A 27,193-nucleotide genomic window follows, 5' to 3' on the forward strand; every position below is an offset into this window, starting at 1 on the left:
ATTGAAATGTAATTTACCTTACGACCTCTTTACTTTGTTTCTTGGACTTCTTGGTTGTTGTTTCGACAGGTACTACAGCAACTTCTGCAACAGTTTCCTCTTGTGCTATATCTTCATCGCCTAACAGTGCTGCCTGCTGAGAAAAATCGATCTCCTGCATGAATGTCATGCTGCGCTTCAAAGCTAACAGACGCTCCTGCAAGCAGAGAACACAGAAGGGCACGCATTTTACTTCTCCCCAAGTCCTGGGGTGAACTGCATGCACATGCACAGCATTTAGTGGTAGCTGGTCACTGAAGTATACTGTGTTTAATGATTGACACTCTTATGAATGAGAGTGATTACCGATGAGCGTTGTTGTGGCTCAATGGAGAAGAACACCAGTGGTGACATATGGCGTATGGATCACAGACAATGGCATGTCTTGGCAAAGACTCTACAGCCATCAACACCATAATGCAAGGTCACGAAGAGGTAATGGAGAAAAGAAAACACATTCAGGGTAATGCTGAACACATTTTAGATAACATTAAAATGCATTCCAACTCTCCCAAAAAAAAACACAAACACAAGACCCTTTTAGGCATTATATGTTAACTTACTTCAATTATGCATACGATAAAATGCATTTCAAGTATACTCTGTTTACATTCCTTCTTTTACTTTGCGTATTCCTAGCAATACAAACTATGGTGGAATAACTGAATGATGTACACATTGGATTAGTCATTCTAGTGATGATTCAACACAAATATCAGTCTTATTTGACTTAGTAGAAGTGTGGTATGGAGCACAGTAACAGCAGAAAGGGACCAATTTCTACGTGAAGACGTATTCCAAGATTGCTCCAACACGCACTGTTTTGATTGCCCTCCTTCACCCTTTAGCATGTTTCTCAGCACTAGTTACATGCTGTTTTACCCAAATGATGATTTAATCATATCAGTGATGGACCTGTATCGCCAAGCAGAAGTGAAAATCTGAATTTGCAAGTGCTTTCAGTAAAATACTGTGCTGACCCATCACTAGTCACATCATATATTAGATACCCAGGCCACAAAAAATCATCTTACTTTACTCATCATTTTAAATCCTGTGTGAAGCAGCTTCTTTGCTGCCTTGTAGTACACTGTTTCAGGTCGGTTGTAAGTCATGGCATTATCACACATTAGCTTGAAATCACCCTGGAGAGAAAAGCAACACAAACAAAATTACTTAAAATTTTGACTATTTCTATGTGAAATTTTCTGCAGCAGGGAGAAGGTACTAGCAAGAGAAAGATTTTAAAAAAGGGAATGCACTAATTGATTTGGTCTTGCGTGTTGACTATAATTCAATGCACAGGTCACTTCATCTTTGCCATGCAAGATTATTTTGTTACCTTTCTCTCCTTCCCCCACCACATTACAGACACTAAATAATCAAATTCAATATGAAAAAGATTTTTAATGTTAAAATAGTCAAATTGATTTTAACATCTTCAGGAATGACAAATGAACTTTTGTAACTTTCTATCACTGTATTTTCAAATTACATTCAGACTTTCCCAAATCAGCCTGGCTACAAACTTCCTTAACACAGTTTCACACATTCTGGATAATCAGTAAGGTAGCTATTTAGGAACACAGGAACAGGAGTAGGCCATTGAGTCTGTTCTGCCATTCAGTTAGATCATGGCTACTCTGTATCTTAACTCCATCTCCCTGACATGGTACCATAACCCTTTATGTCCTTGCCCAAAAAAAACTTAACCATCTCACTTCTGAAAGTGTCAACTGACACTTTTGGGGAGGGGGAAGCGGGGGGGGGGGGGGGGGTGGGGGGGATGAAACAAGAGTTCCAGAGTGCCACTATCTTTTGTCTAAAGATGTGCTGCCTGACATTACCCTTAAACCATCTAGTTCTAATTTAAGGGTTATGCCTTCCTGTCCTAACACCCTCATCAGAGGAAATACGTTTTCTCTACAGACCCTATCAAATCCTTTAATCACTTTAAACATCTCAATCAGATCACCCCTTAATTTTCTATACTTAAGGGTATACATGCCTAGTCTATGCAACCCGTCCTCATAATTAGCCCTTTTAACCCCAATAAATGATACTGCACTTTTTCACGTGTGCAATCGTAAATTGTGAAAGACTGGGACTTATTAATTTCTAAAGTAATTCATGAATTCTGCAGCCATGGAATTATGCAACTCCAAACATCACGCTGGCAACCAAGTCTTACTGCATTAATGAATGCTATTTGATCCACATATTTAAAAATGCTGGACTTTTCTGGCTGCCAAAGGACGTGAGCAAACAATCACCACCAGTAAAATGCTATCTTCTGCACATATTCCATCTGTAATTACAGATTACTCTAACCAGGAAAAATATACATTGTGGGAAAAGCTGTATAAGTAGTTTTCAACTATGGATAGTTATCTACTCCTTTAAATGAAAGCTTTTTAAGAAGAACTTTCAATTATTGAGTTATGTGGTCAGTTATAATGCTAACTCCCTAATGCTACACAAGAATATCTGGCAGATTTGATTACCCTTCAGCCTGGGGGAAGTAAATCGAATGGAACGGATCTAGCACTGTCAGACCTCTTTTAAGCTCAACCCATCTCAATTAAGAAAATAATTCCAAAATAAAATGTTTTGAAACTAAATAGTCATTAATGACACAACTTTAAAAAAATCATTTAATGAGAAATTAGGAATCCACAGAAGTAGAATGGAAATAAAAAATTAACACTCAATAATTTCTACTTTTTGAATATATCCAGGTTACTCACGTCTAGTTCCTGTGTTAACCTTACCTTGAATTCTGTAATGGAGTTGTATTCATTTGCCAGGATTTTATCCTTCATGGTGCTGAAATCCATTGGATGTTTTATTATCATAGAATAACCAGGTGCAATACTATCCGTAACAGGAAATGCAAAAAATCCATGAGGATCTTTCCTAAAAAAAAAGTATTTTTTGATCACCATTTAATGTAGGTAATAACTAGTAGCAATTTCCAACAATCACTCCTCTCTTCTCCCTCCCTCATCTTCAAACACTTCTGGGTGTATGCAGATGGGAAGTTTTTTTTCATAAAAAACATACTGTGCACTCCTTACTCAATGTACTGGTGTGGAAATGAACCAAACAGTGCTTGGGTCTCTGCCAGCTTAGCAGATCTCAGCTGGGCTCGTGGTATTGGTTATGTTTTGTCTCAGTGGCCTAGGCTATGATAGACGAAGGAAATCAACCAGGGCTCCCTCTCTACTGGGGAAAATTTGCTCAGATGGCAACATCTTAAACACGATGGGAGGATATATTTTAGAATGTATTAATGATTTCACTAATTTGGATGAAGTCTTTTTGGTCTGTTTACAATGTCTTATCAGAGGAACCATCCCTTCTCACCAAATTGCTATCCAGAAAATTGGAATGACAAGCACGTGTATAGAGATTGGGGATGAGGACAGGGTTAAGTTTGATTGCAATTCTCTCCTCCAACCTACAATTGAGATTGACACATTTCTAAATACAAATGACATAAAGGGATATGGGATAGTGTGGGAAAAAGGCACTGAAGTGAAAGATCAGCCATGATCGTACTGACAATATTCCGGCAATAGTACTGAAGACCTGTGCTCCAGAACTTGCTGCACCCCTAGCCAAGCTGGTCCAGTACAGCTACAACACTGGCATCTACCCTGCAATGTGGAAAATTGCCCAGATATGTCCTGTACACAAAAAGCAGGACAAGTCCAACCCGGCCAATTACCACCCCATCAGCCTACTCTCAATCATCAGTAAAGTGACTGAAGGTGTCATTGACAGTGCTATCAAGCGACACTTGCTTAGCAATAATCTGCTCAGTGACGCTCAGTTTGGGTTCCGCCAGGGCCACTCAGTTCCTGACCTCAATACAGCCTTGGTTCAAACATGGACAAAACAGCTGAACTCAAGAGGTGAGGTGAGTGTGACTGCCTTTGACATCAAGGCAGCATTTGACCGAGTATGGCATCAAGGAGCCCTAGCAAAACTGAGGTCAATGGGAATCGGGGGAAAACCCTCTGCTGGCTGGAGTCATACCAAGCGCAAAGGAAGATGGTTGTGGTTGTTGGAGGTCAATCATCTGAGCTCCAGGACATCACTGCAGGAGTTCCTCAGGGTAGTGCCCTTGGCCCAACCATCTTCAGCAGCTTCATCAATGACCTACCTTCAATCATAAGGTCAGAAGTGGGGATGTTCGCTGATGATTGCACAATGTTCAGCACCATTCGTGACTCCTAGATACTGAAGCAGGCCATGTAGAAATGCAGCAAGACCTGGACAATATTCAGGCGTGGGCTGATAAGTGGCAAGTAACATTCGCGCCACACAAGTGGCGGGCAATGACCATCTCCAACAAGAGAGAATCTAACCATCTTCCCTGGACATTCAATGGCATTATCATCGCTGAATCCCCCACTATCAACATCCTAGGGGCTACCATTGACCAGAAACTGAACTGGAGTAGCCATATAAATACCGTGGCTACAAGAGCAGGTTAGAGGCTAGGAATCCTGAGGCGAGTAACTCACCTCCTGACTCCCCAAAGCCTGTCCACCATCTACAAGGCACAAGTCAGGAGTGTGATGGAATACTCTCCACTTTTGAAAAATACAAGATACCGTAGCACCTTGAAGCTCGAGTAAGCTGCACTGGAATATGCTGGGGTGGAAGTTTGTGTCTGCTGCCCTTCACACAGTACACTCTCAATTTCGGATTGGAGGAAACCTTTATATCACTGTGGATAGGTGGCAAGCAAAGGCGAGAATCTGCCCCACCAAGAAAAGTAGGTGAAGGTGGATGCGGAAACTCTCTCACCTTAAGGCAGACTATACAGCAGCACTAGGCACAGCTTACAGCATCAATCCATCCTCCCAGCCAGAAAGACAAACATAATTAAAAGGTGCTGAAAAAGTATAGGTTGTTTAATTATCGCTGGCTTTGTGTTAAGATATTAAAACCTACCTCTGTAACTGGCGCAAAAAATGCTCCAACAATTGCTGCAGGGGTGTGTTCTCACTTTCCGCTTTTAATACAAACAAAGGTTTTATTAGTTTGAAAGGTAATGGCACATTGAGAATCTGTATTTGCTTACATAAATGACTGCATTTAAAAAGTAATGAAATGCGCGGCATGCTTTGTCATCTTTTGATGTGAATATCGCTATATGAATGCAAATATGATTTACTAACATGGTCTAAAGATGTTCTAGTCTACATGATGAAGCATTTGAAAACTGACGGCAGGAAAAGTTATTGGGATATTTGTGCAATCAAGCAATCTAGCATGTACATGGTTTAAAGTGACAGCTCAATAACAGATTGTTCTACACTGCCAGGTTACTTCATGCTAATGCAGCCCCACTCTTATCTCCCACGTGAATGAAACCATTCCCTGATCAGAGCAGACAGTCAACTGAACAAGGCTGTAATCCCAAAAAGGCAGTTAAAGTGTATGGCTACCTGTGCAGTTAACGGAAAATAATTTTTTAAAAAGTTATACAAATGCAGTTAAGAAAGATTTTGGTTTTTGGTAATTGCCAGGCTGGGAGTAAAGTAAAATTGAATATAGACAATAATATGCCCAGTTTATCTTGGATGCTAGGGGAAGAAACAAGCAGTGTAAAACTTCAAAAACATTCTCCTGCATTACAACAGTGACTACAGTTACGAACATATGAATTAGGAGCAGCAGTAGACCACTCGTCCCTTCGAGCCTGCTCCGCCTTTCAATAAGTTCATGGCTGAACTGATTACTCTACAATTTCCACCTACCTCCGATAACCTTTCACTTTCTTGCTTATCAAGAATCTATCTACCTCTGCCTTAAAAATATTCAAAGAGTCTGCTTCCACCACCTTTTGAGGAAGAGAATTCCAAAGACTCACGACCCTCAGAGAAAAACTTTCTCATCTCTGTCTTAAATGGGCGACCCCTTATTTTTAAACAGTGACCACTAGTTCTAGATTCTCCCACAAGGGGAAACATCCTTTCCACATGCACTGTCTCAAGACCACTCAGGATCTTATATGTTTCAATCAAGTCACCTCTTACTCTTCTAAATTCCAACCAATACAAGCCTAGCCTGTCCAATCTTTCCTCCTAAGACAGCCTGCTCACTCCAGTTATTAGTCTAGTAAACCTTCTCTGTACTGCCTCCAACGCATTTACATCCTTCCTTAAATAAGACCAGTACTGTACACAGTACTCCAGATGTGGCCTCACCAATGCCCTGTATAGCTGAAGCATAACCTCCCTGATTTTGTATTCAATTCCCCTCGCGATAAACGATAACATTCTATTAGCTTTCCTAATTAGGTGCTGTACCTGCATACTAACCTTCTGCGATTCATGCACTAGGACACCCAGATCCCTCTGCATCTCAGGGCTCTGCAATCTCTCATCATTTAGATAATATGCTTCTTTTTTATTCTTCCTGCCAAAGTGGACAATGTCCCACTTTCCCACATTATACTCCATTTGCCAGGTCTTTGCCCACTCACTTAACCTATCTATATCTCTTTGTAGCCCCCTTATGTCCTCTTCACAAGTTACTTTCCTACCTATCTTTGTGTCATGAGCAAGTTTAGCAACTATACCTTCGGTCTCTTCATCTAAGTCATTCATATAAATTGTAAAAAGTTCAAGCCCCAGCACAGATCCCTGTGGCACACCACTCATTACATCTTGCCAACCAAAAAATGACCGGTTTATGCCTACTCTCTGTTTCCTGTTAGCTAGCCAATCTTCTATCCATGCCAATATATTAAAATTCAAAATTACTTCATTGACTATAAAATGCTTTGGGGCATCTGAGGTTTTGATAGGTGCTATATAAATATAAGTGCTTCTTTGTTAATGAACAAACATCTTTAACAATCCAAGCAGGAGCGTGGCATTTGTTTAATACCCCTCCTTCCCTAAAGTAGGGTGTCATTTTTGGGTGGTTGCACTGCATAGGCCTGTAGGCTCTCCAGTATCTCATTCAAGTGTCTGATCTTTAAATGCAAACCTGGCAAGCAACTATTGACTAGCTGTTTGACCACTGGTGTCATCAGAGCTGCGTCACACTCAGCAGTCACAAACACGCATTTACAGTACCGGGGTCACCGGAGAATGAGCAGGTGAGAGATTTTCTGGTTGCTTTTCCCCCTTCTTAGCTCAGAATAATGTAACAATCTCACTGGTGACCCAGCAAGATGGGCTCGACCACTTTGCACCTTTGTCATTTGAAATTATATTGATTTAAAAAAAAAATAAGTTTGGTATTCATCAAGCAGTTGAATGCCAGTGATGCAAGCTTTATACCCCAACCCATAGCATTTATAATTCATTGTATAGAAGTGTGAAAAAGTAGAGCGATAGTATTTTGAACCAGAGGTACTGTTTGGCCCATGAAACTATTCTGCTGCTATTCCAAAGCAATATTAAAACCGTCACAAAGAGCCCCAACTAAAAACATTACATAAACTTTCATCTAGGCTGCACTGCATAAATAAAACACTACAATTCTGCAGAAGAGCTATGTTTGTATACACTATCCTGTCCCACTGTGTGAAGTGAACTTACATAACTTAGCCCCAAGGATACAATAGTGGTAGTAAAGGAAAAGGCAAACCCATAATGGTAAAACTTAAAACTTTCAGCAGTTCGGAAATGGCAATTAAAAAAAAAAATGTTATAAAGGAAGACATCTAGGAATGCTTTATAATCAGTATCATCAATCTGAGTCCATAACAATTTCAGGCTTTCCTCTTGTATATTTAACATCTTATTACACATGATTGTTGTGCTCCAATTTTGAAAAAAGCTTTTGAGCACAATTGATGACATATTTGAGACCTTAGTTATAAATACTTTGAGAGTAATTTTGTCAAGTTATGTTCAGAGGATAAAGTAATACTAGGTCTTTCAAACCTGACTAAATTATGAGATGCCTAAGATATTTAACAATCAATTTTTAAAGACTGTTCAGAGACTATGCATATTTTGCAATATTAGAAACAGAAGTTCATTAAACTCTAAAATATTTTGAACTATTAAATGATTTTTATAACATTACAGAATAAGAATGCAATATTTTTGCATACTCAAACATCTCAATTTTAAGAGCTTTATATGAATCCCTGGTGGAATCACATTAAGCTCTAAAATCTGAAATGGTTTAGGTTGGATATCCAAAATCCAGCACCCTCAGGACCGAGACCATGCCAGATTTCGGATTTTCCCAGATTTTGGACAATAAACAAAAGAACTGAAGGGCTTTCAGCTTGAGTTGTCAGTGCGTATACCGCATGCTGTTACCAAAATGCTTCCATTTTTTGTTAAATTTTGAGGACTTGTGTTTTAAAACTGAGAAGGTTTCCATGGTCACTGAGAGGCTGTCTGAAAACAAAATTTACTGGAAGTCACCTGTATTCAGATAAATACCCAGCGGGGACGTTTTGACCTGGGAAAGATGTTTGCAGAGAAGTGACAGGTCAAGATTTATAGGGGTCAGGAGGCTTGACTCCTGATATTGTTGTGATTGTTTTGGTTTCACTTTGGGACATCAGTTGGGGAGTAGACAATGTTTTGAAAGGAGTTTAAAAAAATCAACCTGCCAAGGACAAAACCCCAGCTCAGTCTTTTCTATCTCTTTGAAAAGCCTGACAGCTTTTCCATCTCTTTGAAAAGCTTAGAAGCAAGTGTGAGAAATTAATGCTGCATTCCTCCTGAAAGGCCTGCCAGAAACCCTTTTTGTCGCATTTCTGCTGGAACATCGCCAAACTGATCTTCAATGTCTCCTGAAAAGAACTGTTCTAGAAAGATCCCAGTGACACCTGTCCACACGTACTTGGAACGCCAAAATAAAAGGGACAACTGACATCTTTCCACATTTTTTTCCCAATAATTATTAAGTATTTGGCCAAAGTATTCTTTCTTTGTCTTTTTCTGTAACAGCTCTTAAGAGAAAAAAAATCTCTAATTTTTGGTTAACTGGCGTGCACTCCTCCCACCTCGGTCGTAACAATGCCTATATCTTATAAATACTGACACAGAATATAGATGATTATAGATGTTAAAATTGACTTTGCAAAGGTCTTAGTGCAACTCTACTTAGGCGATGGTGAGTTAACTAAATGTTAGTTCCACCCTTAGAATCATACACTGTACACTGAGCATGTATACAGTCCAACAGCTTAAAAGCCACGTTCCTCCATTCCTCCACTCTCCCAGGACCCCATGACCTACTCCAGCTTTCTTCCCCTCGTCAAGTTGCCTTCACATGGGGCTACAGCATTCTGGCTCCCAGCAGTAGGCCACTGACAGCCTGAGCATGTGGAGCCGGCGACCGCCCTCTGTGTCAGCCAGAGCCCAAGCATAACCACGGGTCTTGGCTTATTACCCACCCGAGTACCATCCCCAGCTGACTGGAGCCTGGCCCTGCGACAGGGAGCTGGAGGTGTTGGGGGGAGAATCCGCTCCTGACATTTCTCAGCCTTTCTGGAACTTTCCCACAGCGCGCGTTCCACTTTAAAGGCCAAACCTTTCCCAGCATGATCCCCTCCCGCTGGCCCACTTGCTTGTAAGGAAAATCAGAGCATTTTTAAAACAAGTTGGGTAGAAATTGACTGAAAGAGAAAATTAAGAGAAGCATTGACTTAACATTACTCTTTAAGGAGAATATTATAAAAAGCTGTGCCATCAGTCTTTTCAAGTTCAATTCAAGTAATTATGATCAATTGACACTAAACTGTTGTTGCATCTGAATAATTACAAAAATGTCTGATTTGGACAGCTGGATTTTGGACATCTAAGCTGCCCAAATCTGAAATAGAAACAGAAATGCTGGAATACACAGGAAATTGATCAGCACCTCTAAAGAGAAAGAGGCATTGATATTTCAAGTGTAAAGGGTCTACAGCTAAAAGATTACCCATAAAATCTAAAATTGGGTCTCTAAAATATTAACTTTTTTTCTCTTTACCAATGCGAATGGACCTGTTCTGTAATTGCATCATTTGTGGAAATATGCTCCCCTGTGATACTCACTCACACTTATTTAAAGCTGTATATCGTATTGCCAGTACACCCAAGAAAAACAAAATAAATTGATAAACAAAACACTCTTACCTTGTTCCTTTGTTCTGCATGATCGGATTGGTCGATCTGTTGGGGGTTCAACTTCAATCCTTTTTCCCGGATCAAACTCATCAGCATCAGCCTCACTGTCTAAGTGCTCTTTTTCACGTTTTCGCTTCTTCTCTTCCTGTCATAAAACAACCAATGTCAGTCGGTAGAATACACCATCACATCTGATTCCATTAACGGATGTCATAAATGCAGATGACCGGTGAATGCTGCGAGCTCTAACAATCTATAGCAGAGTATGATTAATTTTGTGCCACCACAGAAACAGTAGGATGCAAAGGAAGTTGATTCCAGGTTTCTTACTTCTTAGTTACAAACATGCAATGGTGTAAATGGTCATCTTTAAGTAAAAAGACCTCAGAAATCACATGCTAAAAAGTTCAGTTTATTTTAGAAGAATGTGCAAGTATCAACTTTTCCCAACAAAGGATGGTGCGTTGTTTATACCCTTTTTTCCAAATACAAAATGAGTAGACAATTCATCAAACCAGCTGGTATGAACATGGTACGGTAGTCAACATTTCTCACACAAATATGGATGTTTGGATAGATCACTGCTAAAGCATAGCAAGCACAATTGTACTCTGTTTTCAGACTAATTATGTAAAAAAGATCTATGTAGAGGTCAAAAAGGCATCCAGCATTTTCTGTTCTTTATATTAAATAAGTTGGATCTTGTTCAGCATGACATTAATATATTAATGTGCAAGACACTAAACAACCAGTCAATTGTAACATGTACAGTGTTGGTTTAACACCAAATATTTAACATTTTTATAATATGGTACTGGTTCTATTGCCCAAGACAACTGACACAACTCCCACATTGCATTTAAATCCAGGCAACAGGAGGACTCTAATACCAGAAAATAAAATGCACAACCAGTGGTTTCAATTTCTTGACCAGCCCAAAGTGCGTGTGAAAAAAACCAGCCTTAGTGAAGTAGTCAACCTTTCAGTCCCAGATACCACTTGAAACTACAATACATACCTCGTCATCAAGACATAATATCGGCAAACAAGAGTTGGCTCGTGCCAACTGGTCTTGAATCTGTAACTAAGTGAAATTGAGGATTTGTTTAGTATTTAACAAGACTAGCCATTCCTTCAGGAAAACTATGCAGCCACACAAGAACCTATGGCATTGGGAAAATCAGCATTGTTCTAAACAAAAATCCAGGATGTGTTTCTACACTCAAGTACATTGCACACACTGTTTTTTACACTATTTTCCTCAGCCATATGATCCTGGACCAATCTGTATGTTGTACGCTTCCCTGTCTCCAATCTCTAGGGGATGGATTCAAATCAGCAAGTATGGAATGCAAGGTACTAAAGTTAACACCATGATCTATCCATTCATCGTAATGCCAGTCTCTGATCACGAACATTTGTAAAAGACTGTACAGCACTCTCTCATAACTTGAGAAACCATTTCAATACATATTCCTTCTAAAAATCTCTGCTAACAATTCTTCACAGATGTTACTGATACTTCATCGTTCCACCAGGAGCCACAATAGGAAAAATCCAAAAAACCTTTCCTTCCCAAGAAGTTTCCCTGGCCTCAAGTGGAGACTAGGTCACCCTCTGGGGTCAAGGCTAAAATTCAAACTTAGAAATTCTGTAGTTATAAGATGCTACATGACAACATGATATGGCAAAGCTCAGTAAATTTCAGGACACTATTTACCTGGAACTCTCAGACTTATTTTATTCTCTCAAATGTAGACAAGTAGGAGAACTTAATCCCAAAACCAGTAGTCAGATAATAAAATTACCAGCACTATCGACTACTCATACAAAAATAACTAATCAAGATTTTTAAGTTTCCCATCAGGAACCAGCACCTGCAATGAAATTGAACAAATATTCCCCCCACCCCCTTGGCAGCCATGTTTTCTGCTTCCTAGCCCAAGCACTATGATCCCAGACCTCTTATGCTGCCAAGCTCCAGAAAACCTCTCCTTACACAACACGCTGAAACCCAAGCCATCACCCTGCATGTTCTTAAACCACAGCACCCTGCCGTGCTTCAAGCCCCGTCACTTGGATTATAGATAAACACCAGCTCCCACCCCTTTCCATTACGTAATACCAAAGTCTATCCCCCAATAAATGCTCTCAAGCATCAGACGCCCAGTTTCCATGAGGATTTCTATACACTACCTGCACTCTCCTCCATTTTATGCACTGCTGTGCACATGTACACTATTACAGGGATATGTCCAGTATTTCCCACAAAGCCATTCCCTACCCAATCCCAGGAACCACCTTCAATTCAGAACAGATTCTAGCCATGTAGTATTGCCAAATCCTAGATTCCCACACAATCTAAATGCTACAGATCTCAGGTCTTTCCAATCCTCTGACCATTTTGCAAATGTGCAAATCTATTCAAGTAACGAGGGAGACAGAAAGCAGGAAACTATAGACCAGTTAGCCTAACATCTGTCATTGGGAAAATGCATTTTTAAGGAAGTAGTAGCAGGACATTTACAAAAACATAATAAAACCATGTTGACTCTGCCTGATTGTATCAAAGGGAATTGGTGTTTGACAAATTTATTAGAGTTCTTTGAGGATGTCGCAAACAGATAAAGGGGAACCAGTAAATGTAGCAAATTTGGATTTCCAAAAGTCATTCGAGAAGGTACCGCACAAGGTAAGAAATCATGGTGTTGGGGGTAATATATTAGCACGGATAGAAGATTGGCTAACTAACAGGAAACGGAGAGTCTGGATAAATTGGCATTTTCAGGTTGGCAAACTATAACAATTGGAGTGCCACAGGGATCAGTGCTGGACCGCAACTATTTAAAATCTATATTAATGACTTAAATGAAGGGACCGAATGTATTGTAGTCAAATTTGATGATAATACAAAGATAGGTATGAACCAAGTTTTGAGGAACACAGAGAGTCTGCAATAGGATATAGATAGGTTAAGGGAGTGGGATAAAAATTGGCAAATGGAGTATGATATGGGAAACTGTGAGGTTGTCCACTTCGGTAGGAAGAACAGAAAAGCAGAATATTATTTAAATGGAGACCACAGAATGCTGCAGTACAGAGGAATTTGGGTTTCTTTATACATGAAGCACAAAAAGTTAGCATGCAGGTACAGCAAGAAGATTCGGAAAGTAAATGGAATGTGGACCTTTATTGCAAGAGAGATGGAGTATAAAAGTAAGGAAGTCTTGCTACTCGCACCTAGAGTACTGTGTACAATTTTGGCTTCCTTACTTAAGAAGGGATATACTTGTATTGAAAGCAGTTCAGACAAGTTTCACTAGACTGATTACAGGGATGAAGGGGCTGCCTTATGAGGAAAAGTTGTGCAGGTTGGGTCCATACTCATTGAGTTTAGTAAAATGAGAGGTGATCTTATTGAAACATATATGATTGTGAGGGGGCTTGACAGGTAGATGCAGAGTGGATATTTCCCCTTGTGGGAGATTCTAGAACTAGGGAGCACAGTTTAAAAATAAGATGTCTCCCTTTTAAGACAGAGATGAAGAGGAATTTCTTCTCTGAAGACCGTTCACCTTTGGATTTCTCTTCTCCAGAGAAAAGTGGAGGCTGGGTCATCGTATATTCTAGGCTGAGTTAGACAGATTTTTGATCTACAGGGGAACCAAGGGTTTTGGGGGGGGGGGGGGGGGGCGGGGGGTAGGGGGAGGCCGGTGAGTGTGTGGGGTTGCTGGGGCAGCAGGAAAGTGGAGTTAACGCAACAATCAGATCAGCCATGATCTTACTGAACGGCGGAACAGGCTCGAGGGGCTAAATGGGCTACTCCTGTTCCTATTTGTTATGATCTTATGATCTTGCTTCTTTCAAATCCGCAAGAGCACAAACATCACGGAGTGATCTGGGAGATGAACAACAATAAGGTCCTAATTTGGCAAGAGTGAGAATGAGATGCAGAGAAGGAATGGATTCCTAAATAGGCGAACTATATTAAATGGCAGCATAGGAAATGATAGTGATGAGTCAATTCTGCCAGATAGTAGAGTTTTGAGCATCACGTGTTGACTCAGGCAAACACATCTGTGGGAAATGTCACCAATTCACATCGCACAAACTCAATAATTTCAGAACTTGAGGAGATAGAGACACTCTGACACATCAGGAAGGCAGAGCAGTTTTAGTGTAAGTGTTTGAGAAGGCAGTTACGGAGTTCAGCCCAACTATTGTGTTGGCGTTTACCATTCATGCAGACCCCCAATCCACCATGTATGTTTACCTCATCAAAAAATTAATTGAAGCTGTCATCCATGATTGTCCCTTTTGAAATTTTCTGCTTGTTACAATTTTCTCTTCATCTGGACACTCGGTAATGTTATCCTGAATTAAAAGATCTCAAGCTTTTCCCATTGCCAGTGTTACTCTTGCTGGTCTGTAATTACCTGGATTAGCTCAAGTACCACATTTGCCAGTCCTCTGGCACATATCTAGACTCAAATGTTCCTTTTATTCATTATCTCACTTTCAACACCTCCTTTCCAACATGCTATTCTAGTTTTCAATCACAAGAGGTGAGATAATATAAAACCATAAGAACTCAGAGTACAGGGTGCAGTATTGGGCTCCACTCTACTGGAAGGCTATAATGCACACACTAGGATTGCTACCTGGTATGAGGAAATACAACTACAATGGAGACTTGAAAAGTTGGAACTCTTTTTATTAGAATAATAAGGCGATATGATAAAAGTGTTTAAAATTATGAAATGATAGGAGAGGGGAAATAAGAATAGCTGAGGGGCCACAGATAGAAGATTAAATCAAGAGATTTAGAACAAAGGACAGGAGAATCTTCTTTACACAGATAGTTGAGAGGCTATGAAATTCACATTCGGGGCTCGTGGTAGAGGAAGAGATATAAATATTCAAATATCAATATTTAAGAATAGACTTGATAGAGGAATAAGGAAAAGGAAAATGGGAATAGGGAAAGTAAATATGATTTAGCAAAACAGCCTGTTCCCTGTTGCAACTTCTACAAATTTTTAAGTGCAGCTGGCTATCAGCCCTACTTCCAAAGAAAAATGCAAACATCCTAAAATTCACTATGGTTGGGGACGGACACGCACACACAGACAAAAACTCTCATCCTTCTATACAATATCACTAAAATCCACTGAGATTACTACAAGAATAAATTAATTGTCTGGTGTTTATGCAAGCTGCCAATACTCCATAGATCCCTCTGCCTTGTCAACAGCAACCTTTCACAAAGGGGAACAGCCTGCTCCTGGCCATTATTGAACTAAATAAAATTAATTAATTGATAATTTGAAATTTAAACAAATAGCACAACAAAGTGAGAATTTGTTGCTAAAATAAATTTTAGTTGCTCAACTTTGAACTGAATAGTTTATTCTGGTGTGAAACAGAAAATTGAAAGTTTTGTGTTTGCAAAACTAAAATCTCAATACAAAAATACCAAATACAAACAATAAAAGGAGCTGGCAAATTATCAAATTCTGACTCAGGTGAATGATGCTCAGGAGTCATTAAACCCATCACAATGCAGCTTATTCACTACTTTTGTAAAACAGCTTGGATGCATTGTTCTGTAAAAGCTGCAGCATAATAACTGATGCACATTTAAAAACAAACATTGCTTCTACCAGACCGAACTGCTGTTCCTTTGATGCCTTTCCCAATCAGCTCCTAATGATTCCTATTCCTCTTCAAGCCCCCACACTGGCTGACCATGTAAAAATACTAATTTTCCTCAAGCACAGTGTCTCTACTTTGCAAACCCAAAGATGTCAGATCTCTCCTTAAAAATTGCTCAGCTGCTCCTACCTCAGCCCCTCTATTGCTGAAACTCTTATCCAATTTTGCCAGTTCTCAATTTGATTATGCTAATGTCCACCTTGCTTCCCAATCTCCAGACTCCAGGTTGTGCAAAACTCAGCAAATTGCATCTTGACCTGCGCAAACTGTTCACCTGTTGCCCCGCCTGACCAATGGCTCCCTTTCTCACTGCACTGAACTCAACATTACCATCTCATCCTTCACCACCCATTCCTGCATCCCCCCACCTTCCTCCACGCCCCCAAGACTTTCAAATAGGCTTCTCCAGCCTAGATACCCTCTTGCGCCCATCAATCCTCTGCCTTTTGTGTATCCCCGCCCCCCCCCCCCCCATTGTCTCAACATCGATAGTTGGGCCTTCAGCCATCTCAGTACTATGCTGTGGTACTCCTTTACTAAAAAGCCTCCATCTCTCTATTTTTCTTGCTACCTTTGAAAACTTTCTCAAAACGTACCTTTTCAAGCTGTCTCAGTCAACCATCCCAATCTCTCTCCACATCACTTAGATGCCTGTTCCCTTATCTACTTCTATCACTGAAGAGTGTTGAGCCTTTTGTTTTTCAACATTAAAGGCAGTACATAAATGTAAGCTGCCTTGATCGACCCAACAGTTTGTTAACTTGCCTTCCTTCTCCTACGCTCTTCATCTGAAATGTGCTTATCTTTCTCTGACTTCTTTTTCTTCTTTTTTTTCTTGTCTTTATGTCGTTCTCGCTCATGATCAGACCGGTCGTCATAATAGCTGGAATCGTGGCCTGAGCCAGAGAGCTCAGTAACTTCACTTCCTCCCACCTTCAGTACCAGCTTAAGTGGCTTTTCAGGGGGTTTATCGATAAAGCCTGTAAAGAAAAGAAAAACAGTTCACACATATAAGGAAAAAGTCTGTAACTTTAAGCAAAAATTTTCTCTGAACTAAGGGAGAGTGCTAAGGAAACAGATTTTGTCATTAATAATCAAAGATTAGTTGCCTTTCAAAAATCTAATTGTGTACAAGTTGTTTTGTATTTTCCCCTCTTTGTTTTGCCCTTCTACAAGACAAAAGAGCATGCATCTTTTACCAGTGTGAGTCACAATAAATTAATTACTTTTGAACTTTAATTCCTGTTGTTTTGTAGGCAAATATAGCTGCCAGTCCACATACAGCAAGGTCACACGAACAGCAATGTGATAAATGACCAGTTAATCTGTTCTCGGTGGTGTTGATTAATCACTGGCCAGGACAACTTCCCTGCTCTTCCTTGAATAATGCAATTGGTTCTTTTCCATCTTGATCGGCAGATAGTATCTCAGTTTAAATCTCATCTGAAAAATGGCATTTTTGAAAATGAAGCACTTCCTAAATATCGTTCTGAAATACTGGAGGGAAGTCTGAACCCAAAACCTTCTGGCTCAGAGCCGAGAGTGCAGGGTTCAGCTGCTCTAAATCCCAAGTAATGTGACTTTGCCCCCTCAGGGTCACCTCACATCAACTGCTATCAGTGACCTCACTGTGCTTATCTGAACATAAAATCCACATTTTATGGAAACAGAATGTATAGTGTAACTTGAAAAACCACCCTGTAAAATGTGATTTTTACTACCGTTCAGTCTACATTAAAATGCTTCCAATATCAACTACAATCAAAGCTGCTGCTTAAGCCATAACATCCATGTAGTGGAGCAGAGTTGGTGGCCTTTCATTCTTTCCAACTCCAATTTTCTTACAATTGTAAACTTTTTTCACGTCTTCCCTTCCCGCCAAAACAATTTTCAATCTTACTTTGCAATTGCTTTTAGGAAGCACTTTAAAAACTAATTTGCAAATGATTATACTGCATTTGATAAGTATTTTAACCCAAACAAGAACAGGGAAAAACACAACAATATAAAGAGAACTTAAGGCACTGATCTTCAATACAAGATTTTCATAATCCAATAAAGAATTTAGGAGAAACTTATTTACTCAGAGTGGTGATGGTGTGAAACTCCCTGGCACATGGAGTAGATGTCTTTAAGGGGAAGCTAGATATGTACGTGAAGGAGAAGGGAACAGAAGGATATGTTGATAGGACTAGATGACTAGGATGGTAGGAAGCTCGTATGGGAGCAGAAACACCAGCAAATTCTGTGCTACAAATTCTATGATCCATAATTCCTACTGCCCATAGCACAAATTACCAGGGTGAGAATTTCAAATTAAAAGCAAAATAAAAGGCAGCAACAAAGGTTAAAAATTAAAAATCACCAAGCGAACAAATGTGTCTGTTGTAAATGCTGCAACACTTTCAGTATATTGTCTGTAAACAGGGGGCCCCTCCCCCCACCTCACTCTGGTCCAGCTCCCTGATTGGCCGCTAACCACCCGTCCCTCCCCGAGTAATGTCCCCCTTGCCTCGGTGCTGCTATACTGAGAGAGCCCACCATATAAGGCCCAACCAAGAGTCGCTCACTACCTCACTCACCATCGTATGAACGCCACTCGCACTTGTGTTTCTTGTGCTTCTTCCCCATCGCCGGACCGCTGGCAGCACGCAGGCGCACTCACCCCCTCGCCCTCGCGCAGCCGATTCCGCGCAATCGCGCGCGCCTAACGGTGCCCCGCTGACAGGACAGGCTGTTCGGTGTCTGCCTCCCGCCCCCCGGCAAGGAGAAGCTTTCTGGACACCGATTTTAAAAACAATAATAGTAAAATGATTTAACGATTCCGGATCGTTTGATCGATCAGTGTTTGGAGCCCGTCCTACTCGCCCGGGTAACTCTGTTGGGAATCCGCCTCTCCCTGACAGTCGGGCAGGCGGCGGCCAATCCAGCTACACGTTAGAGTGTGACAGAACGGAGTAGCCAATCAGGAGTGAACTTGCGGGGAGGAAGGCAGGATCAACGATAATTGACCTCGCAGCCAACCAATGATATTATTCTATTGAAATATTTCTCGCCAATAGTGAATGGCTGTTCTGCCTCTGCCCCGCCCATGTGACGTCGTGCGCGGCCTGAGCCTGTGCTGTGTCGGGCGGTGGATTTGAGTTGGTGCCGGTAGTACTGAGGGGTTAGGAGGAATTGTAAGTGAGAAGCGGCCTGGGAATCGTGTGTTTGAACCCCGGCATTGACCAGGAGGCGGTGGTGATACAGGGAAGGAGAGATAGGGTGTGGGTGGGGAACTGCTACTTTTTCCAGGTGTCATCTAGACAGACATTCCAGTGCAGTACTGAGGGAATGCTGTACGGTCGGCGGTGGTGATACAGGGAAGGAGAGATAGGGTGTGGGTGGGGGACTGCTACTTTTTCCAGGTGTCATCTAGACAGACATTCCAGTGCAGTACTGAGGGAATGCTGTACGGTCGGCGGTGCTGTCTTTTAGATGATATGGCTGCCTGTTTATGGCCTTAAGGATCCCAAGGCACTACTTGGAGGCCCTGACTTCTTGGTCAACATTTATCTCTCAACCGGCATCACTGAAACATGCTAATTATCACATTTTCTGCTTGTGTGACACTGCTGTGTGCAAATTGGCTGCTGAGTTTTCTATATTACAACAGTGATGACACTTCAAAAGTACTTCATTGGCTGTGAAGTGCTCTGTTGCCACCGCCATGCCCCGTTATTCTTTTTTCTCCCAATATAACCATTGTTGGGAATCTGGGGGATACATCCTCACAACTGTAAGTCAGTCATGGGTATGTTGGCATGAGCACTAGTACTTTGATGTAGCTGCAGTGTGTCATGGGATAAATCATAGAGTTATCAATGGAATTGTAAACATTTTCTAACTGGCTAGGGGATCTGTACATAGACCATATGTGACTTAAAACTCTTGAACAACTCTTCTTTTTTGTTCTTGTCATTCTTATTTCTCAATTTTGTCTTGTCTAAATTGTTGTAGCTTAAATGTTTGGAGAGGACTATTTTTCAAACTGGTAAATAAATCCTAAATTGGAATCCCAAGTTTAGCTTGAGATAAATAGGAATTAATAGAAATATTAATTTAAACTTATGTGACTTGAGACTTCCTGTTGTGTATCTAAGTATCCCACAAAGTCTGAAATACTTGGACACTCCTGTACATTGTATTGTGCAGTTTAAGAGTGACTGGAACTTGTGAAGGAGATATCCATAATTATTTGTATTTTATATAAATGTACAACCTTTTCTCAAATTACACAATAAAATGTTGTAAATTCATTTTGCATGTATATAGCTGGGATGTATCCTAACGTATTTTCCAGAAAGCATGGTCTGTTATTGATGCCACTGAAAATGAATATAGGAATTTGCTTCTGTCATGACTGCACATTAGTTGATCATTTTTTTAAACCTTCATTTTCAGTAACTCTAAATGGACGCAGCAGCTGGAGAATTAAAACAAGCTTTACCATCTTTCGAATCCATGCAAATACATGTGGAAGTCTGTGTAAAACAGAACAGGTAAGCCGTTTTGCTTCTTGGAGTAGAACTTGTTGAAATAGAGTCAAAGACTACAGAGTCATAGATACAGCGCTGAAACAGGCCCTTCGGCCCACCGAGTCTGTGCTGACCAACAACCACCCATTTGTACTAATCCTACATGAATCCCATGTTCCCTACCACATCCCTCCCAGTCTCCTACCCCTACCTACACTAGGGGCAATTTACAATGGCCAATTTACCTATCAACCTGCAAGTCTTTGGCTGTGGGAGGAAACCGGAGTACCCGGTAGAAACCCACGCGGTCACAGGGAGAACTTGCAAACCCCACACAGGCAGTACCCAGAACCGAACCCGGGTTGCTGGAGCTGTGAGGCTGCGGTGCTAACCACTGCGCCACTGTGCCGCCCCACGTAGTTTTGAGTCACGAGCTACTTGTAAGTGGCTTCTGAACCTGCTCGGAATGAACATATTTATATTTTAATTTCATACTGATAGTAGTTTGATCCATTTGTTTCTGTGCCCAATCATTCTCATGCCGCAATAAACAAGGAAAATAAAATGGAAAATTTGCTCCGAGGAAATAAACCTTTGAGTAAAAGGTGAGGATAGTGGTTCTAGGTCAAATACATTAATACTCAATGCAGTGATTTGTGCTTTCAGTTCTCCAGGTGTTGAGTTCCTGATCTCAGCCACTTTACGATACAAAGCAAAGTGAATGCAAAATTTAGCCCCTCTAGCAGTTGAGTCGAAGATTATGGATAGAATCCTACAGAGATGGATGCTGATGAAAGGTCACAGATCTGAAATATAAAATCTGTTCCTCTTTCCACAGATGCTGTCAGATCTCCTGTGTATTTCCTGCACTTTCTGTTATTTCAGATTTTCAGCATCTGCATTATTTTGCTTTTATTACAGAAGGAGGCTTCTGTATCTATGACAGCTCTTTGAAAAAGTTGTCCAATTTAGTCCCATACTATGGCCGGAATTTTACGCCACCCCAGCGGTCAAATGGTGGCGTGGAGGTGGCGTAAAATTGAGCAGCAGGTTTCAGGAGGCCTCACTGCCCTGATTCCGCCTCCAAATAAATTTACGTTGGTCCGGCGGGGGGTGAGAGACGGCCAGCCCGCCCGATGCCAATCAGAACCCTTAAGTGGCCACTTAACAGCAACTTAAGGGCCCTCGCCCGCCTCCACGGGTATTTTACCCGTGGCAAGCGGGTGTGCCGGGGATGTGAAAGGCCAGCTACAGCTGCCGGCCTTTCCGCACCCTGTTGGGGGGGGGGGGGGGGGGGGGGGGGCCTGGCAATCGGGCACAGGGTGCCCAATTGAGGGCTGCCCCCACCTTCCACCCCTACCCTGGGAACTAGGACGCCTCCCCCCCTCCCCCCAAACGGCCACCCTAGCCTCACCAGGGCATGACCGATTCCCCTGGAAGCACTGCAGTGTCACCTCTGTCAGAAGGCTGTAATTAAAACACACTAAGTTTAAAATAGGCACTTTACATTATAAGTATAGACAGAGAAATCTATAATTGAAAAATAAAAAAGACAGAGTATATCACTATTTCTCAATGGGGACTGAATTAGAAACATAGAAAATAGGAGCAGGAGGAGGCCATTCGGCCCTTCGAGCCTGCTCCGCCATTCATTATGATCATGGCTGATCATCCAACTTTGTAACCTGTTCCCGCTTTCGCCCCATTCCCTTTGATCCCTTTAGACCCAAGAGCTATATCTAACTCCTTCTTGAAACATACAATGTTTTGGCCTCAACTGCTTTCTGTGGTAGCGAATTCCACAGGCTCACCACTCTCTGGGTGAAGAAATGTCTCCTCATCTCAGTCCTGAAAGGTTTACCCCATATCCTTAGACTATGATCCCTGGTTCTGGACTCCCCCCGCCATCTGGAACATCCTTCCTGCATCTACCCTGTCAAGTCCTGTTCGAATTTTATAGTTTTCTATGAGATCCCCCCTCACCCTTCTGAACTCCAGCAAATATAATTCTAACTGACTCAATCTCTCCACATATGTCAGTCCCGCCATCCCAGGAATCAGTCTGGTAAACCTTCGCTGCACTCCCTCTATAGCGAGAGCATCCTTCCTCAGATAAGGAGACCAAAACTGTACACAATATTCCAGGTGTGGCCTCACCAAGGCCCTGTATGATTGCAGCAAGACATCCCTGCTTCTGTACTCGAATCCTTTTGCTATGAAGGCCAACATACCATTTGCCTTTTTTACCGCCTGTTGCACCTGCATGCTTACCTTCAGCGACTGGTGTACGAGAACACCCAGGTCTCGTTGCATATTCCCCTCTCTCAGTTTATAGCCGTTCAGATAATCTGCCTTCCTGTTTTTGCTACCAAAGTGGATAACCTCACATTTATCCACATTATGCTGCATCTGCCATGCATTAGCCCACTCCCTCAACTTGTCCAAATCACCCTGAAGCCTCTCTGCATCCTCCTCACAACTCACCCGCCCACCCAGTTTTGTGTCATTGCAAATTTGGAGATATTACATTTAGTTCCCTCATCTAAATCACTAATGTATATTGTGAATAGCTGGGGTCCTAGCACCGATCCCTGCGGTGCCCCACTAGTCACTGCCTGCCATTCGGAAAAAGACCCATTTATCCCTACTCTTTGTTTCCTGTCTGCCAACCAATTTTCTATCCATCGCAATACACTACCTCCAATCCCATGCTCTTTAATTTTATATGCTAATCTCTTATGTGGGACTTTGTCGAAAGCCTTCTGAAAGTCCAAATAAACCACATCCACTGGCTCCCCCTCATCAACTCTACTCGTTACATCCTCGAAGAATTCTAGTAGATTTGTCAAGCATGATTTCTCTTTCATAAATCCATGCTGACTCTGCCTGATTCTATCACTGTTCTCCAAGTGCTCTGCTATAAAATCTTTGACAATGGACTCTAGAATTTTCCCCACTACTGACTTCAGGCTGACTGGTCTATAATTCTCTGTTTTCTCTCTACCTCCCTTTTTAAATAGTGGGGTTACATTAGCTACCCTCCAATCTGTAGAACTGTTCCAGAGTCTATAGAATCTTGGAAGATGACCACCAATGCATCCACTATTTCTAGGGCCACTTAATTAAGTACTCTGGGATGCATACTATCAGGCCCTGGGGATTTATCGGCCTTCAATCCCAACAATTTCCCCAACATCATTTCTCCACTAATACTGATTTCCTTCAGTTCCTCTCCCTCTCTGAGCCCTGTGTTCCCCAACATTTCTGGTATGATATTTGTGTCCTCCTTTTGTGAAGACAGAACCAAGGTATGCATTTAGTTGGTCAGCTATTTCTTTGTTCCCCATAATAAATTAGGTTTGGAAGCCCTGGTTCTTCACCTGAAGACTATTTTCGGTCTTGGCTCGTCGTATGCAATGCCACAGGAGATTAACTAGTTACATTAAAATGTACAAGTAAAAATACTACATATGCAAATGAATAATTAGACTGGATTAACACTACATACAGCAGAAAAATACATTTCAGTCTATGAACGTGCAAGTACAATTGGCAAGTTTCTAGCAATAAATCAAGAAATGAAACAAGCCAAAAACCTCTAAATATAATGACACTGCTCTTTAAAAATGCAGCAAGCAAATCTACACATTTGGAACAACTACTATTACAGGTGATGATTAGTTCTGTTTTTATAGTACCGTGAAGCAAGAAGATGTAAGGCTGAATGTGTTGCAGCTGCTAAGCAGACACAGAGTGGTGTTCGGTGATTATGTCTGGATGGAATTTGATGACGAATTTCTGGCGAAGAATGTAAACTCTGTGTGCATAGTAGACACGGATCTTACGTTTAAGGAGAGACAGGTAAGAGCTCAAGGGAGGGAACGATTAATGTTGTGTTAGGAACTTTTGTAAGAATTCAATAAAATGGTGTTTTGCAATAGAGTGAACTGGAATCTGTCACTTAATGTGATGGAAGTGCTTCTGTTTACCTTCCAGCAAAACATATAAGGAAAATAAGCATGCACTCTCTGTGGAGAGAGAAACAAATGTTTCAGGTCAATGACATTTTATCAGAAGTGGAAAAGGTTTGTGATGTAACTGGTTTTAAGCAAGTACAGAGGCAAGTAAAGTGGGGAGAAAAGGAAAGAACAAAAGGGAAGGTCTGTGATAGCATGGAGGGCAGGAGAGATTAAATGACAAAAGGGATGATAGTGAAAGTTTGTAGTAATAAGACAAGAAAAGAGATGGGTCTAGAAGAGGTGTAAACGGGAAAGGGAGAATTATCAGTAACAGCTGCCATCCAAAAACTTAAAAAGGTGGCAGAGTTGCGATCTGAAATTGTTGAACTCAAATGTTGAATCCGGAAGGCTATAAATAGCAAACTTGCATTGAACTTTGTTGGAACAGTGTAGGACGCTGAGAACGGAGGTCAGTGTAAGAGTGGGGGTGGGGGAGAATTAAGATGACAGGCGTCATGTGTGCGGAATGAACAGAGGTGTTCGCAAAGCAGTTACCCAATCTACATTTATTCACCCCAATATAGAGAAGACCAAATCGTGAGCAGTGAATATTGTATGTTAAACTAAAGAAGTACAAGTAAAGCACTGTCTTTCTCCGCCCCCACCCCTTCTCTGCCTCTGTTCTTCCTTCAAACCTGTTGGGTCTCTAACTTTTTCCAGTTCTGATGAAAGTAATGGGGTCAATGCTGGAACTGAGTGGTGAGTGGAAATCTCGCCCCACTACAATTCTTATGGTGCAGTGGCCCACTAGAAATTTTGTGGCCATTATGTTTTCATGTTTGAAATATGGTCCATTTAAAGAACCAGAAAGGTGAAGTGTATTAGCAGGCATTACGAGCTGAGAAGCACCTCCCTGGTGAGTTGGTTGAAATCAGGCATTGAATGTGTAGGAAATAAATGGACTCAAACATGTCCTTTGTGTCAATTTTGGATGTAATATTGACTGAGCTGTATATATATAAAAATGGATTGTATTATATTTTATTAAAACTTTCTATTCCTGTGATTTGATTCCCCTTAACCTGGTCTAGTATTATCATAAAATCACTCCTGTTCCTGTCACATGATGTTGAGCTACATGACAAAATTCAGCACAATGTAATTAAATTTTTTAAACATTGGTGTCTGTCACAGCAGTATTTTAATGCTAAAATATTGTTACGACTGAGGTGGGAGGAGTGCACTATCTTTTCTAGTCCCACTTCTCTGCAGGTCACAACATATTTTTTAGAAATGTTTACAAAGTTAATCATGTACTCTACTATAGAAAGAATAGAAAGGCAAATTATTATCTAAATGGAGAGAAACTTCAGAGTGCTTCAGTGCAGAGGGATCTGGGTGTCCTCGTGCATGAATCTAGTATGCAGGTACAGCAGGTAATAAGGAAGGCAAATGGAATTTTGGAATTTATTGCTAAAGGAATAGAGTATAAAAGTAGGGAAGTGTTGCTGCAACTGTACAAGGCATTAGTGAGACCGCACCTGGAGTATTGCATACAGTTTTGGTCCCCTTAATTGAGGAGGGATGTAGTTGCATTGGAGGCAGTTCAGAGGAGGTTCACTAGATTGATTCCAGAGATGAGGGGTTTGTCTTATGAAGAGAGATTGAGTAGTTTAGGCCTTTACTCTCTCGAGTTTAGAAGAATGAGAGGAGATCTAATTGAGGTATATAAGATGATTAAGGGGATTGACAAAGTTGCCCTCTTGTGGGGCAATCTAGGCAGAGAGGTCATTGTTTTAGGATAAGGGGTAGCAGATTTAAAACAGAAATTAGGAGAAATTACTTCTCTCAAAGGGTCATGAGTCTGTGGAATTCACTACCCCAGAGTGCGGTGGATGCCGGGACATTGAGTAAATTTAAGGAGGAGATAGACAGATTTTTAATTAGTAGTGGGTTGAAGGGTTATGGAGAACGGGCAGGAAAGTGGAGTTGAGGCCAAGATGAGATCAGCCATGATCGTATTGAATGGCGAAGCAGGCTCGAGGGGCTGAATTGTCTACTCCTGCTCCTAGTTCTTATGTACTCTTTATCCCAGAATAAAATACACCAACTAGGTTTCTTTAAGAAACAACAAAATTATCAGTTTATTATCAAACAAGACTTATCCAGTAACAAAGCAAAGCATTAACACACAGATAGAAATATGAAAGTTCCCTTTTTAAATTCCACCCCCCACCCCCTTCCCCACACACACAGACACGCACACCCAAAAACAATACAGAAATTTTCTCTGCAGAGGTCTGTTACAAAAACATACAAAAAAATACTTTGGCCAAATACTTGCTAATTCTTGAAAAAAAAAAGAGAAGATATGGAAGGAAGTCAGTTGTCCCTTTTTGGTCTGGCGTCCGGGTATAAGGAGATGGGCCACTGGGATCTTTTCTAAAGCAGTTATTTTCAGGTAGCGTTGAGAATTAATCTGACAAGTTTTTCCAGCTTCTCAGGAGCAATGCAGCACCAGGGATTTTAGCTCTCCACACTGGATCTTTTCAGGGTTTCTTCAGAGAGATAGAGAAAGACGTGAGCTGGGTGGTTTCTTTTTCCTTGGCAGGCAAAATACCAACTGTCTTCAAAACAGTTCACACCCCAACTGAACTGAAAACAATATCCAAACCCCAAAAAGAAAGTCAACCTCCTGACCTCCATAAACTTTGACGTGACTTCTCTGTAAACATCTTCCCCAGGTCACCAAGGTTTCTGTTTATTGAGCTTAAAGCACAACATTTCCAGCACAGTTTATTTTCAAACAACATCTCAAGTGTCCTTTCAGTGAACTTGGTAAAAAAACACATCTATG

At 41.1% G+C, this 27,193-nt stretch overlaps 2 protein-coding genes across 6 annotated transcripts in view; one reads left to right on the forward strand and one right to left on the reverse strand.

Annotated features, from left to right (window-relative positions):
* Positions 1-18,779, reverse strand: part of brd9 (bromodomain containing 9) — a 91,112-nt gene extending 72,333 nt beyond the window's left edge. The window contains exons 1-7 of one of the 4 annotated variants that reach the window (XM_068055628.1): positions 18,443-18,779; positions 16,626-16,840; positions 10,155-10,290; positions 5,005-5,065; positions 2,811-2,955; positions 1,074-1,184; positions 18-133 (exon numbers count right to left, since the gene is read on the reverse strand). In XM_068055628.1, coding sequence (XP_067911729.1) covers positions 18-133; positions 1,074-1,184; positions 2,811-2,955; positions 5,005-5,065; positions 10,155-10,290; positions 16,626-16,840; positions 18,443-18,491 — 833 coding nt within the window. In that variant the 5' untranslated portion in view covers positions 18,492-18,779. Of the gene's footprint in view, positions 1-17; positions 197-1,073; positions 1,185-2,810; positions 2,956-5,004; positions 5,066-10,154; positions 10,291-16,625; positions 16,841-18,442 lie in introns of all 4 variants that reach the window. The other 3 variants (XM_068055622.1, XM_068055614.1, XM_068055636.1) reach the window with 3 other exon arrangements.
* Positions 18,503-27,193, forward strand: part of trip13 (thyroid hormone receptor interactor 13) — a 50,079-nt gene continuing 41,388 nt past the window's right edge. The window contains exons 1-3 of one of the 2 annotated variants that reach the window (XM_068055645.1): positions 18,503-18,732; positions 20,304-20,401; positions 24,073-24,238. In XM_068055645.1, the coding sequence (XP_067911746.1) occupies positions 20,313-20,401; positions 24,073-24,238 (255 nt within the window). In that variant the 5' untranslated portion in view covers positions 18,503-18,732; positions 20,304-20,312. Of the gene's footprint in view, positions 19,040-20,303; positions 20,402-24,072; positions 24,239-27,193 lie in introns of both variants that reach the window. The other variant, XM_068055644.1, reaches the window with a different exon arrangement.

This window comes from Heterodontus francisci, chromosome 2 (assembly GCF_036365525.1).
Source record: "Heterodontus francisci isolate sHetFra1 chromosome 2, sHetFra1.hap1, whole genome shotgun sequence".
Lineage (NCBI taxonomy): Eukaryota > Metazoa > Chordata > Chondrichthyes > Heterodontiformes > Heterodontidae > Heterodontus > Heterodontus francisci.